The sequence below is a fragment of the Canis aureus genome, chromosome 21 (genome assembly GCF_053574225.1).
Source record: "Canis aureus isolate CA01 chromosome 21, VMU_Caureus_v.1.0, whole genome shotgun sequence".
In the NCBI taxonomy this organism is placed as follows: Eukaryota; Metazoa; Chordata; class Mammalia; order Carnivora; family Canidae; genus Canis; species Canis aureus.
Window position 1 is genome coordinate 31031060 of NC_135631.1, and position 15651 is coordinate 31046710.

Genomic DNA, 15651 nt, shown 5'->3' on the forward strand with positions numbered 1-15651 from the left:
ATAAAAACGTAAAATGTTGGTGAGGATGTGGCAAAAAAGGAGCTCTCATGCATTCTTGAGTAGAATGTAAATTGGTGAAGCCACCGTGGAAAAAAATCATGACGTTTCCTTAAAAAATTAAAAATAGAAATACCATACGTTCCAGTAATCCCACTACTGGTTATTTTCCAAAAGAAAATGAAAACACTAATTTGAAAAAAATAAATAAATCCTTATGTTTATTTCAGCACCATTTATCTTAGCCAAGATATGGAGGCAACCTAAGTTTCCATCAATAGATGAATGGATAAACAAGATGTGGTGTGTGTGTGTGTGTTAAGAATATTACTCAATCTTAAAAAAGAATAAGATCTCGCTACTTATGATGTGGATGGACCTAGGGAGTATGACACAAGTGAAATGTCAGACAGACATAGAAAGAAAAGTACTATATGATTTCATTTGTGTGTGGAATCTAAAAACTAAGCAAAGGAACAAACAAATAAACAAGAAAAGGAGAAACAGAAGAATAAATACAGAGAACAAACTGGTGATTGCTAAGGGAAGGGGAATGGGAGATGGGCAAAATGGGTGAAAGGGAGTGGGAGGTACTGGCTTCTGGTTACAGTATAAATAAGTCATGGAGATGAAAAGCACAACATAGGAAATATAGTAAGTGGTATTATAATAGTGTTGTATGGTGACAAGTGGTAGCAACACTTGGGGTGAGCATAGCATAATATATAAAGTTATAAAACAATTATGTGTACACCTGAAACTATTGTAATACCAGGTATCAACTATACTTCTTTTTAAAATGATTTTAAGACTGAAAAAAAATCTGTTTTTCCTACCATCTTTCTTTAAAAACAATCTCTCTTGCCTCTCAAAATTAAAATTAAAATTTAAGTCCGGCATCTTTCAAAATTTAAATCAGTTCACTTTTGGCTGTCTTCAAATACCTAAAAAAATTGATATACCAGTATCACTGGTATACACTGTCATCCTTTGCAGTACAAATCCTAGTCCTCTTAAAATAACTAAATACATCTGCTCTCAAACTATTTTCACTTGACTTCTCCAACATTACTGCTGCTTTTCCTCTTTCCTTCATCCAGCACTCAATGTGATGTCCCTTGCCATTCTCAATATCCTCCGCTAGCCTTTATCTATCTTTGCCAATATTTATTTTTTTAATATTTATTTATTTATGATAGTCGCACACAGAGAGAGAGAGAGAGAGAGAGAGAGAGAGGCAGAGACATAGGCAGAGGGAGAAGCAGGCTCCATGCACCGGGAGCCGGACATGGAATTCGATCCAGGGTCTCCAGGATCGCGCCCTGGGCCAAAGGTAGGCGCTAAACCGCTGCGCCACCCAGGGATCCCTCTTTGCCAATATTTAAAATCTCCTTCATGAACATCTATTTCATATAAAATACAAAAGTAAAAACAAGGTAATATTTTTCTTTTGGATACACATTTCAACATATGCACATATTGAATACTCCTATTTGAGCATATAAATGGGTCATTGAATTACATTGCTGTTAATAATTCTCTCCATCTAAGTCTGATGATGATTCAAAAAATACAATTCAGGATGACCAGAATGTGAAATGTACAGTTACTCTGTTTCCCAAATGATTGAATCTCATGGTTTTACAGGATTTCTAAATCTTGTTAGCTTCTTCTGACAAGATCTCTTCCACTCACCTAAGTGGCTTGTTGTCTGGACCCACATCAGTAAAGCCCATTTTCTTCAGTTTGCAGCATCTGTACCGTTCGTAGTGCTGAATGTGGGTTTGTTCTTTCAGGTCTTCCATATTTATACAAAGAAGCATATCCCGGAGCTTGATAAAATCACAGTGATTTTCATTTTCCACTAGGCAGGAAAATAAGAAAGCAACAGCACTTATCATCAACTCTTGGCACTCAATAAGTATTCTTGAGTGAATGTATGCATGAGAAACATGTTTAAAGTAATAACTAAGAGATCGTTATGATTAATAGATATAATTCTTTGTAATTTATCTGTTATAAGCAGAGTTTGTTTTTGGATCAGGAAGTTTATCTTAAATTTATTAGCCAAAGAATAAATAGGAAAGAGTGAATTAACATGTTATATTATATTAGTGTATGGTATAGTTTTTTGTTAATAATTGTTGGTATTTTACAAGTGCCCCCAAGGTATTTCACAGAGCACTAACAAAGAACGTTTAACACATAATTTCACTAAAGTAAATAGTTTCATAATGTTAATCCTGCTACTATGAAGGCACCAAAAATTATGCATATTTTCATTCTCAAATACTATTTCTACCCCATATTTATGAGACCAAATTAGTTACTATTTAAAATCAATCAATAAATTTGCATGGCTCTTTCCTGTGTGTCATATCCAGGCTACGGAGCACAATATATATTTTATTGTGCAAGACATTGTAACCAAATTTCATATTAATTAAAATATATTGTTTTTAAGTGTTTCATAAATTTAATTTTTAATGTATCAATTAATAAAACAACATTTTGGAAACTAGTATAAGTGGATATAATCCAATCTCCAGTAATTTCCATTAAAATTATATAAACCAGAGATAAGTGCCTGTTAAAATATTTCAACTCATCACAATGTTAGATAGTTTTTTAAAAAAGATTTATTTATTTATTCATGGTAGAGAGAGAGAGAAAGAGAGAGAGAAAGAGGCAGAGACACAGGAGGAGGGAGAAGCAGGCTCCACGCAGGAGCCCGTCGCAGGACTCAATCCTGGGACTCCAGGATCGCTCCCTGGGCCGAAGGCAAGCGCTAAACCTCTGAGCCACCCAGGGATCCCCAATGTTAGATAGTTTATATAAATATTTAAGTATAATTTTTCTGGGATAGCCTGGGTGGCTCAGCAAAAGCATCTGCCTTTGGCCCAGGGTGTGATCCTGGAGTCCAAGAATCGAGTCCCACATCAGGCTCCCTGCGAGGAGCCTGCTTCTCCCTCTGCCTATGTCTCTGTCTGTCTCTCTCTGTGTCTCATGAATAAATAAATAAAATCTTTTTAAAAAGTATAATTTTTCCAAAGATAAATTACATTTCATTATTTTAAAAATAGTTTACCATACTTTTTGTCTATTGACCATTTAAAAATGTCTTGTAAATTAAGTAGTAATTAATATATGTAACAGGTTTTAAACACTAGTATTTGTGCTTTAATTTTGTTCAAAGATCTTTTGTTCAAAGCATTTTCCAACATTCTGAATGTAATAATTTATGCACAGAGAGATACTATGCATGTCAGGTTGGGGTAAATGAAGAGATTATAGCAAACCTCTGTGAATTTTTGTCTAAAGAACTACCTAGTAAACTCCTATGAGAATGAATTATAGTCAAAGTAAGAATTAGCTTAAATGAAAAAGAATTTGTGTTTTTCATTAGTAACTCTTAATTCACTGTTTAGCAACAATTACCAGTGCTGACTCAAGTCAAAATATTTTAAGACTCTAAGAATACACACACAAACACACACAACACACACACACACACACACAGACACTTTCCTGAGCAAGCCTGCTCACTTCCATCACATTTACCTTGTAAAACTCCCCAAGGGTACTGACGGCCTCTGACCATTCTTTTTCCAACTTTCACTTCATCCATACTCCCTACTACAGCAAATGGTAATTGTCCCTAAAAGTAAGAACAACTTTAATCATGTTCCCGTATACCAATATGGCCTACTCTGTTAATTATTTCTGTTTTGGAAATCTATAGAGACAAGAATATCATAATAAGTTTATTCCAATAAGGCATCTACCCTGTCACAGATTTTATGCCTTGGTAGTAAATATGTGCAAATTAATTTTTTCAAGCATTATCATCAAGCCATGCAGACAACTGAGAACTGTCTGCTGAGTAAAGCCAAAAGCAAGGGGTTCTGCTGTGGGAAATACAAATAAAAAGTATTTTTATGAGATGCAATATTTTTCATATTATCTTTACCCTGAAATGAAAAAATGTTGAGGAAAGAATAAATAAACCACTTTTAACTCCAGTACAGAAGTTAAAATGGGAAGTATTAAGGAAAAAAACTCTAATAACCAGTTAATGGATATACAATTAGAGTATATTAGTAAATAGTACTATATATGTCTCAGTTAATTCTAAACAAAACTAAAGGGTCACTCTGAGATTTGAAAATTAATGTGCAACTCAAGGGAGATTTGGGAAGATGATAAGCAAAGTAAGAAGAATAATCATAAGTAAAAATAAGGCTTTGAGCAGGATGTAAAGACAGCAGAAATATGCAAGATAAATTCATGGTCTGTCAGAAGTTGCATAGATTGTCTGAATAGAAGAGTTGATATACAAAAAGTATCTAAAATAAAAATTATTAGGCATCATGTTAAGTATTTAATAATTAACAGTATTTAATTTATTAATTAAATTGGGTTTAAAAAAAAAGTGGGGATCCCTAGGTGGCTCAGCGGTTTGGCGCCTGCCTTTGGCCCAGGGTGCTATCCTGAAGTCCCGGGATTGAGTCCCGCATCGGGCTCCTGACATGGAGCCTGCTTCTCCCTCCTCCTGTGTCTCTGCCTCTCTCTCTCTCTCTATGTCTAAAATAAATAAATAAATAAATAAATAAATAAATCGTTAAAAAAATAAAAATAAAAAGTATTCCCTATGAATTCCTACAGGTACAATTAGAGAGGCCAAAATCTTTAAGACAAAACTAAAAAAATAACATGGAAGAATAAATAAAAATTTTACAATACTCAGCTTTTCAATTCAGAAAACTGTTTAGTTTGTGAAATCTTAAAATAAATGGTGTATGAAAAATAACAAAAGAGAATTTAAAGACACAGAATTAGTACTTATTACTTATTTGTTGTATCTAGACCCTGTGTATCAGGCACTTTGCAAAGATTATGGCCTTTAAACCTCACAAGAAGCCTTAATAGCCATATCAGTGATCCCATAGTGTATATAAGTTAACGGCCTCAAGGAGGATAGGAATTGTACAAGATCTTATGGATTTTTAAAATAGTTTTACTCCTTTATAAAGTTTTTATTTAAATTCAAATCAGTTAACATATAGTGTAGTATTAGTTTCAGGTGTACAATATAGTGATTCAACACTTCCATTCAACAGTTGGTGCTCATCACAAGTGCACTCCCTAATCCCTATCTCCTATTTAACCCATCCCCCAAACCCATCTCCCTTCTCATATCCAATCTGTTATCAATAGTTAAGCGTCTGTTTCTTGGCTTCCCTCTCTATTTTCCTTTGATCATTTGTTTTGTTTCTTAAAGCCCACATGAGTGAAACCATATGGTATTTGTCTTTTTCTGATTTATTTCCCTTGGCATTATATTCTCTGGCTATATCCATGCCATTGCAAATAGCAAGATTTCATCTTTTATGACTGAATAATATTCCATTATATAGATATACCACATCTTCTTTATCCATTCATCTACTGATGGACAGTTGGACTGCTTCCATAATTTGGCTCTTGTATGGTATCCCTGGGTTGCTCAGTGGTTTAGCACCTGCCTTTGGTCCAGGGTGTGATCCTGAAGTCCCAGGACCGAGTCCCACATCAGGCTCCCTGCATGGAGCCTGCTTCTCCCTCTGCCTGTGTCTCTGCCTCTCTCTCTGTGTGTCTCTCATGAATAAATAAATAAAATCTTTTTAAAAATTGGCTCTTGTAGGGACGCCTGGATAGCTCAGCAGTTAGGCATATGCCGTCAGCTTAGGGCATGATCCCAGGTCTGGGGGATTGAGTCCCATATCTGGCTCTCTGCGGGGAGTCTGCTTCTCCCTCTACCTATGTCTGTGTCTCTTGTGAATAAGTAAATAAAATCTTTTTAAAAATTGGCTCTTGTAAATAATACTATTATAAACATAGAGGTGCATTCATCCCTTTGATTTAGTGTTTTTGTATTTTGGAGATAAATACCAAATAGTGTAACCCCTGGATCATAGGATAGTTCTGTTTTTAAATTTCTGAGGAATTTACATACTGTTTTCCTATTTTGTTTCTTAAATTATGATTTTCTTTTTGTTTCCACTTACATATTAAATGTTTTTTCATATCTCCTCCTTTAATCTGAGTGTGTCTTTAGGTCTGAATGAATTTCTTATATACAACATATGGGTCTTACTTTGTTATCCATTCAGTAATTCTATGTCTTTGGATTAGAACATTTAAAACATTTGCCTTTAAAGTGATTAATGATAAATAGGTACTTTAAAAAAATATTTTATTTATTCATGAGAGACACAGAGAAAGAGGCAGAGACACAGGCAGAGGGAGACGGTGGCCCCTCGTGGGGAGCCTGATATGGGACTCAATCCTGGGATTCCAGGATCATGCTCTGAGCCACCCAGGCATCCTGATAAATAGGTACTTATTGCCAGTTATTAGTTGTTTTACAGTTGTTTTATACTTCTTCTCTGTTCCTCCTTCTCTTTCATTCTTCCTTGTGGTTTCATGTTTTTCTCTAGTGTTATTCTTCTATTTTTTATTTTTATGTCTATTATAGGTTTTTTATTTTTGTTTATCATTCATTATGTTTACATATAACATCTTATGTGTATAGTAGTTTATTTTAAAATGATGGTCACTTAAGTTCTAACCCATATTTTTAAAACTTACATTTATTTATTTATTTATTTATTTATTTATTTATTTATTTATGAGAGACATACAGAAACAGAGGCAGAGACATAGGCAGAGGGAGAATCAGACTCCCTACAGGGAGCCCAATGTGGGACTCAATCCTAGGACCCCAGGCTCATGATGTGAGCTGAAGGCAGATGCTCAACCATTGACCCACCCCAGGTGCACCACTAACCCATCTTTAAAAAGCTAAATTTCTATTTCCCCTCTCTACATTCTAAATGTGTTATAATTTACATCTTTTTATTTTATTAATTCCTTGATTCATATTTGTGGATAGGATGATATGTGATACGTTTTTTTTTTTTTTCGTTTTGTTTTGTTTGTTTAAATTGAAGTTAGTTAATATATAGTGTATTAGTTTCAGGAGTAGAATTCAAGATTCATCAGTTATATATAACACCCAATTCTCATTATATCAAGTGCCCTCCTTAATGCCCATCACCCCAATAATTCCTCTCTCCACTCCAGCAACCTTGAATTCATTAATTAGTTAAGAGTCATTTGTAAATTGCCTCCCTCTCTGTTTTTATGTTACTTTATTTTTCCTTCCCTTCCCCTAAAGTCATTTGCTTTGTTTCTTAAATTCCACATATGAGTGAAATCATATGTGTAAATGGGTTTCTTCACATCCTCTCTGCATCTGTTATTTCCTGACTTGTTAATTTTAGCCATTCTGACTGGTGTATCTCATTGTGGTTTTGATTTATATTTCCTTGATGATGAGTGATGTTGAGCATTTCTTCATGTGTCTGCTAGCCATTTCTACATCTTCTTTGGAGAAAAGTCTGTTCGTGACTTCTACCCATTTCTTGACTAGATTTTTTTGTTTTTGGGGTGTTTAGTTTGAGAACTTCTATATAGATTTTGGATACTAGACCTTTATCTGGTATGTCATTTTTAAATATCTTCCCCTATTTTGTAGGTGGCCTTTTAGTTTGGTTGTTTCCTTTGCTTCGCAAAAGGTTTGGGTTTTTGTTGTTTGTTTTTTTTCCCGAAGTCCCAATAGTTTATTTTTGTTTTTGTTTCCATTGCCTTTGGAGACGTGTCTAAGAAGAAATAGCAGGGGCCAAGTTGAAAGAGGATGATGCCTCTGCTCCCTAGGATTTTGATGGATTCCCGAATCACATTTAGACGTTTCATCCATTTTGAATTTATTTTTGTATATGGTGTAAGAAAGTGATCCAATTACATTCTTCTGCATGTGGCAGTCCAATTTTCCCAACACCATTTTTTGAAGAGACTGTCTTTTTTCCATTAGATGTTCTTTCCTGCTTTGTCAAAGATTAGTTGACTATAGAATTGGGGGTGTATTTCTGGGTTATTTATTTTGTTTCATTGATCTTTGTGTATGTTCTTGTGCCAGTAACATACTGTCTGGATGATCACAGCTTTGTAATACAGCTTGAAGTCCAGAAGTGTGGTTCCTCTAGCTTTGGTTTCCTTTTCAACATTACTTTAACTATTTGGGGTCTTTTGTGATTCCATACAGATTTTAGAATTGTTTGTTCCAAGCATGCTATGGTTTTTAAGTACAGAAGGTAGTTTTGAAATTTAAGTTAACTACCATGTTTATCTTTTCAGGTATGATTTGAGGATCTAAGATGACAGAAAAATAGGGGTAAGCTAAATTTGCCCCATCCCTTGAACACAGCTAGATAATTATCAAAACAATCTGAACACCAAATAAATCATTCTAAGGACTGAAAGAACAAAATTGCAAGACTATAAGTAGAAAATCAACCACTTTCTGGAAGGTAAGAAGTTCAGAGGGAAGATCTGGGGGAGATAAGAACTACAGGGGCTCTGGAGGGGAGGGATCCCTCTTACAGAGACTCCACATGGTAGTATAAGCAGCAAAACATAAAATATTAAGTTTTAGAAGTTAGCTGCCACCAAGTCATGGATGATTGTTTGAATTTCTGTTAAGGCTTCTTGAAGAGTGGTGGGTGTGAACTCTCATTTCCAGGGCTAGAGAGCAGGGTATCACTATTTTCACCCTGCCCATCAGTGTTAAAGGTTTAAGAGAGCAAAACTCTATCTAGTGGAGGCTGGAGCACCCTACACCAAGCTCTGCCCCCCTCACTTTCCCTCCTCCTAGACTCCCCACATCCTCCAGGCACATCTTCACTTGAGCAAGTCTCCACCTGAGAATCAGCATGAGGCCCCACCCCCATAACACAAGCAGAAACAACTTGCACACAAGTCTACTGATCATAGAGAGCTGCAAGGCCTCATCTCTAGGGGGAATAGAATGTAGTTTCTTTTTTATTTCTATTTATTATTTTTATTATTTATTATTCTTCTTTCATTTATTTTTAAACTATTTTTATATATTATCTTTCTTTTAATTTTCTTTTTTTTTTGTACCTAGCTGCTGCTGCTTCTTGGTTGTTGTTGTTGTTGATCTAACTTCTTTTTAACAAACAGATTGAAACACAATAGGATCTACTTTGTTTTATTTTTTTTCTGCAAAAATGACAAAGTGGAAGAATTCACCCCAAAAGAAAGAACAGAAAATAGAACCAATGGCCAGGGATTTAATAAAAACAGATATAAAAAAGATGTTTGAATGAGAATTTCATATAACAATTATAAGGATACCAGCTGGGCTTGAAAAAAAGCATAGAAGAAACTAGGGAATCCCTTACTGCAGAGATAAAAGAATTAAAATTTAGTCACATTGGAATTTTAAAATGCTATGACTGAGATGCAAACACAAATTCAAGCCATAAAAACAAGGATGGTTGAGGAAAGGAACAATTCAATGATATAGAAGATAAAATTATAGAGGGAGGGGCAAGATGGCGGAAGAGTAGGGTCCCCAAGTCACCTGTCCCCACCAAATTACCTAGATAACCTTCAAATCATCTTGAAAATCTACAAATTCAGCCTGAGATTTAAAGAGAGAACAGCTGGAATGCTACAGTGAGAAGACTTCACGCTTCTATCAAGGAAGGAAGATGGGGAAAAAGAAATAAAGAAACAAAAGGCCTCCAAGGGTGAGGGGCCCTGCGAGGAGCCAGGCTGAGGCCTGGGCGAGTGTCCCCAGGACAGGAGAGCCCCGTCCCGGAGACGCAGGAGCTGCACCAACCTTCCCGGGTGGAAAGGCGCCCGCAGGGAGTTAGAGCAGGACCCCAGGAGGGCGGGGATGCCCTCAAGCTCCCTGGGTCACTAACAGACACCTGCGCCCCGGGCGAGTGCACCGAGCTCCCTGAAGGGCTGCAGCGCGCACGGCTGGACCCAGAGCCTCGGAGGGGCTCAGGCGGTGGCTCTGCAGAGGGGGATGCGCGGCCGAAGCGCGAATCCAACAGCGCAGGCCCGGGAGCACAGGGCGCTGGGACACAGCCCAGGATCCGGCCTCCCCCCGGGACAGGCAGAGCCCGGGAGGGCCCAGGACAGCAAGGACACTCCTGGCCCGAGCTAAGCAGATCAGCGGCCCCGCCCCGGAGCCTCCAGGCCCTGCAGATGGAGAGCTCCGGAGTTACTGCGGGAGCTGACTCCAGGGCTGCAGAGCTGGCCCCGCCACTGCGGCTGTTCCTCCTGGGGCCTCACTGGGTAAACAACCCTCACTGAGCTCTGCACCAGGCAGGGGGCAGAGCAGCTCCCCCAAGTGCTAACACCTGAAAATCAGCACAACAGGCCCCTCCCCCAGAAGACCAGCTAGACGGAAAAGTTCCAGGGGAAGTCAAGGGACGTAAGGTATACAGAATCAGAAGATACTACCCCGTGTTTTGTTTTGTTTTGTTTTTTTGATTTTTGATTTCTGTTTGCTTCCACCACCCTTTTCTTTTTCCTTTCTTTCTTTTTCTTTCTCTCTTTTTCCCTTTTTTCTTTTTCTCTTTTCTTTCCTTCTTTCTCTCCTCTCTTTTTCTCCTTTTCCCAATACAACTTGTTTTTGGCCACTTTGTACTGAGCAAAATGACTAGAAGGAAAACCTCACCTCAAAAGAAAGAATCAGAAACAGTCCTCTCTCCCACAGAGTTACAAAATCTGGATTACAATTCAATGTCAGAAAGCCAATTCAGAAGCACTATTATACAGCTACTGGTGGCTCTAGAATAAAGCATAAAGGACTCAAGAGACTTCATGACTGCAGAATTTAGATCCAATCAGGCAGAAATTAAAATCAATTGAATGAGATGCAATCCAAACTGGAAGTCCTAACGACAAGGGTTAATGAGGTGGAAGAACGAGTGAGTGACATAGAAGACAAGTTGATGGCAAAGAGGGAAACTGAGGAAAAAAGAGACAAACAATTAAAAGACCATGAGGATAAAGGGAAATAAATGACAGCCTGAGGAAGAAAAAACTACATTTAATTGGGGTTCCCGAGGGTGCTGAAAGGGCCAGAGGGCCAGAATATGTATTTGAACAAATCATAGCTGAAAACTTTCCTAATCTGGGAAGGGAAACAGGGATTCAGATCCAGGACATACAGAGATCCCCCCCTAAAAAAAATAAAAACCGTTCAACACCTGGACGTTTAATAGTTAAGCTTGCAAATTCCAAAGATAAAGAGAAGATCCTTAAAGCAGCAAGAGACAAGAAATCTATGACTTTTATGGGGAGGAGTATTAGGGTAACAGCAGACCTCTCCACAGAGACCTGGCAGGCCAGAAAGGGCTGGCAGGATATATTCAGGGTCCTAAATGAGAAGAACATGCAACCAAGAATACTTTATCCAGCAAAGCTCTCATTCAGAATGGAAGGAGAGATAAAGAGCTTCCAAGACAGGCAGGAACTGAAAGAATATGTGACCTCCAAACCAGCTCTGCAAGAAATTTTAAGGGGGACTCTTAAAATTCCCCTTTAAGAAGAAGTCCAGTGGAACAATCCAGAAAAACAAGGACTGAATAGATATCATGATGACACTAAACTCGTATCTTTCAATAGTAACTCTGAACTTGAATGGCTTTAATGACCCATTCAAAAGGCGACCGTGTCAGACTGGATAAAAAGCAGGACCCATCGATTTGCTGTCTACAAGAGACTCATTTTAGACAGAAGGACACCCACACCCTGAAGATAAAAGGTTGGAGAACATTTTACCATTCAAATGGTCCTCAAAAGAAAGCAGGGGTAGCCATCCTTATATCAGATAAACTAAATTTACCCCGAAGACTGTAGTGAGAGATGAAAAGGAACACTATATGATGCTTAAAGGATCTATCCAACAAGAGGACTTAACAATCCTCAATATATATGCCCCGAATATGGGAGCTGCCAAATATATTAATCAATTAATAACCGAAGATAAGACTTACTTAGATAATAATACACTTATACTTGGTGACTTCAATCTAGCGCTTTCTATACTTGATAGGTCTTCTAAGCACAACATCTCCAAAGAAACGAGAGCTTTAAATGATACACTGGACCAGATGAATTTCACAGATATCTAGAGAACTTTACGTCCAAATGCAACTGAATACACATTCTTCTCAAGCGCAGGTGAATTAAGGACCCCTACTCTTCTGCCATCTTTCCCTGCCTATCCAAACTAGATTTTAAAACAAAGACTATAACATGTGATGAATAAGGGAAATATATCATAATTAAGGTTTCTACCCATCAAGAACGTGCAATGGTAAATATGCCCCCAACTTGGGAGCACCTAAATATATACATCAATTAATAACAGACATAAAGAGACTCATTAATAATTACACATAACAGTGTGGGACTTTAACACCCCACTCACAGCAATGGATGGATAATCTAAGTAGAAGAGCAACAATAAAACAAGGGCTGTGAATGACACAATGAAACAAATGGACTAAACAGATATATTAAGAACATTTCATCCTAAAGCCGCAGAATACAGTCTTCTTGAACGCACATGGAACATTCTATAGAATAGATCACATACTGCATCACATATCAGCCCTCCACAAGTACAAAAAGATCAAGATCATATTATGCATATTTTGAGACCAAAACAATATGAAACTGGAAGTCAACCACAAGAAAAAATTTGGAAAGACTTCAAATACATGGAGATTAAAGAATATCCCACCAAATAATAAATGAATTGGGGCATGGGTGGCTCAGTTGATTATATGACTTTAGCTCAGGTCATGGTCTTGGGGTCCTGGGATCAAAGCACACATCAAGCTCATCTCTCAGTGGAAATTCTGCTTGACCTCTCTCGGCACCACCCCTTGGTTGTGCTTTTTCTTACTCTCTCTCTTTTCAAATAAATAAAATCTTCAAAAAGAATAAATGGTTAACAAAAAATTAAAGAATTTTAAAAATACATAGAAACAAATGAAAATGAAACCACAAGAGCCCAAAATTTCTGGGATGTAGCAAAAGGAGTTCTAAGAGGGAAGTATTTTGCAATACAGGCCTACCTCAAGAAGCAAGAAAAGTCTCAAACACAAAATCTAAACTTACACCTAAAGCACCTAAGAAAGGGATAGTACATAAAGCCTAAAGTGAGTATAAGAAGGAAAATAATAAATATTAGAGCAGAAATAAATGATATGGAAACAAACAAAACAGTAGCACTGATTAACAAAACTGACAGGTGATTTTTCAAAAGAATTAACAAAATTGATAAACACCTCGTCAGATATTCAAAAAGAAAGGAAAAGGATACAAATAGATAAATCACAAATGAAAGAGATCACAACTAACACCACAGAAACACAAACAATTATAAAAGGGTACTATGAAAAATTATCTTTCAACAAACTAGGCAATCTAGAAGAAATAGACACACTGCTAGAAACTTACACATTACTAAAACTAAAACAAGAAGAAATAGAAAATCCGAAGACACACATAGCCAGGAAAGAAAATGAAACAGTAATTAAAAATCTCCCAATGAACAAGATTCCAGGGCTGGATGGCTACCCAGGGGAATTCTATCAAGCATTTAAAGAATTAATACCTGTTCTAAAACTGTTCCAAAAAATAGAAATGGAAGAAAAACTTACAAACTCATTCTGTGAGGCCAGCATCACTTTGAACCTAAAACTAAAGATTCCACTAAAAAGGAGAATTACAGAGCAATACCTCTGATGAATATGGATGTAAAAATTCTCAGCAAATATACCAGCTAATGGGATCCAACAGTACATTAAAAGGATTATTCAGCACAACCAAATGGGATTATTCCTTAGCTGTAAGAGCAGTTCAACATCCATTAATCAACGTGAGACATCACATTAAAAAAAGAAAGGATAAGAACCACACCATCAAAAAAAAAAAAAAAAAAAAAAAAAAGAACCACACCATCTTCTCACTAGATTAAGAAAAATCATTTGACAAAAATACAGCATCCTTTCCTGATTAAAACCCTCCACAAAGTTGGAATAGAGGGAACACAACTCAACATCTTAATGGTCATATATGAAAGACCCACAACTAATATTATTAATTAGGGATTAAAGGGGAAAAGAGAGAAAATGAATGGGAAATATCAGAATATGAGAGACTTCTAACTCTAGGAAAAGAACAAGGGGTAGTGGAAGGGGAGGTGGGCGAGGTGATGGGGTGACTGGGTGACTGGCACTGAGGGGGACACTTGATGGAATGAGCATGGGTGTTATACTATATATTGGCAAATCAAGCTCCAATAAAAATATACAAAAAATCAAATCAAAGGAAGTATTATATTTTAGAAGTTTGTTATTCTTTTTAAGTAGAAATATAAATCAAGATGACATGAAAGGGGCAATAATAAATGTTTTACAGGTCATTGTCAAATAAAAAAAAAATAAGAGTCTTTCTCCTATCATCAGTACAAAGACAAAAATGTCCACTCTAATGATTATCACTTAACACGTTACTGAAAGTCTTAGCCTCAGCCATCAGACAACAAAAATAAATGAAAGTCATCTACATTAGCAGGAAGAAGTCAAATTTTCACGATTTACAAATTATGTGATATTCTATATAGAAAAACCAAAAGACTCCACAAAAATATTGCTAGAACTCATAGGAATTCAGCAAAGCCTCAGGATATGAAATCAAAGTGCAGAATTCTGTTACATTTCTTATTATTTAAATTCAATTAATTAACATATAGTGTATTATTAGTTTCAAGGTAGAATTCAGTTTATTAGTTGTATATAACATCCAGTGCTCATTATATCATGGGCCCTTCCTAATGCTCATCACCCACTTAACCCATCCCCTTACTCCCTCCCTTCCAGCAACCCTGAGTTTCTTTCCTATGCTTAAGGGTCTTATGATTTATCTCCCTTTCTGATCTCATCTTGTGTTATTTTTCCCTCACTTCCTCTATGATCCTTTGTTTTGTTTCTTAAATTCTACATGTGAGTGAAATCATATGATAATTATCTTTCTCTGAGTGACGTATTTTACGTAGCATAAGACCCTCTAGTTCTATATACAACATTGCAAATGGCAAGATTCATTTTTGGATCTCTGACTGTATATATCTATCTGTATCTATATCTATTATCTATATCCCTATCTATTTATATATATCTATTCATCTGTCAAAGGACATCTGGGCTCTTTCCATAGTTTGGCTGTTGTGGATATTGCTGCTATAAACATTGGGAAACATGTGCTCCTTCAGATCACTACATTTGTATCTTTTGGGTAAATACCTAGCAGTGCAATTGCTGTGTCCTAGAGTAGTTCTATTCCTATTTTGAGGAATCTTGCTACTGTTTTCCAGAGTGGCTGTACCAGCTTGCATTCTCACCAACAGCATAAGAGGGTTCCCTTCTCTCCACGCCTCACATCCTTGCAAACATATAGCATTTCTTGATCTGTTAATTTTAGCTATTCTGACTTATGTGAGCTGGTATCTTTTCAAAGTTTTGAAATTAATATTCAATAATCAGTATTTCACTGGTGCCAAGTAATGTGGAGCATTTTCATGTGTCTATTGGCCATTTGTATGTATTCTTTGGAGAAATAGAGTCTGTTCAAGTCCTCTGCCTATTTCTTGATTGGATTATGTGTTTTAGACTGTTGAGTTTAATAAGTTCTTTGCAGATTTTAGATACTAACCCT

At 36.7% G+C, this 15651-nt stretch overlaps 1 protein-coding gene across 6 annotated transcripts in view; it reads right to left on the reverse strand.

The window, feature by feature from the left end:
• SEPTIN14 (septin 14) overlaps positions 1-15651 on the reverse strand; it is an 87964-nt gene that overhangs the window by 12311 nt on the left and 60002 nt on the right. For all 6 annotated transcript variants that reach the window (XM_077863804.1, XM_077863803.1, XM_077863802.1 and 3 more), the window contains 2 exons: positions 3559-3655; positions 1693-1861 (listed from right to left, as the gene is read on the reverse strand). In XM_077863804.1, coding sequence (XP_077719930.1) covers positions 1693-1861; positions 3559-3655 — 266 coding nt within the window. The remainder of the gene's footprint in view (positions 1-1692; positions 1862-3558; positions 3656-15651) is intronic.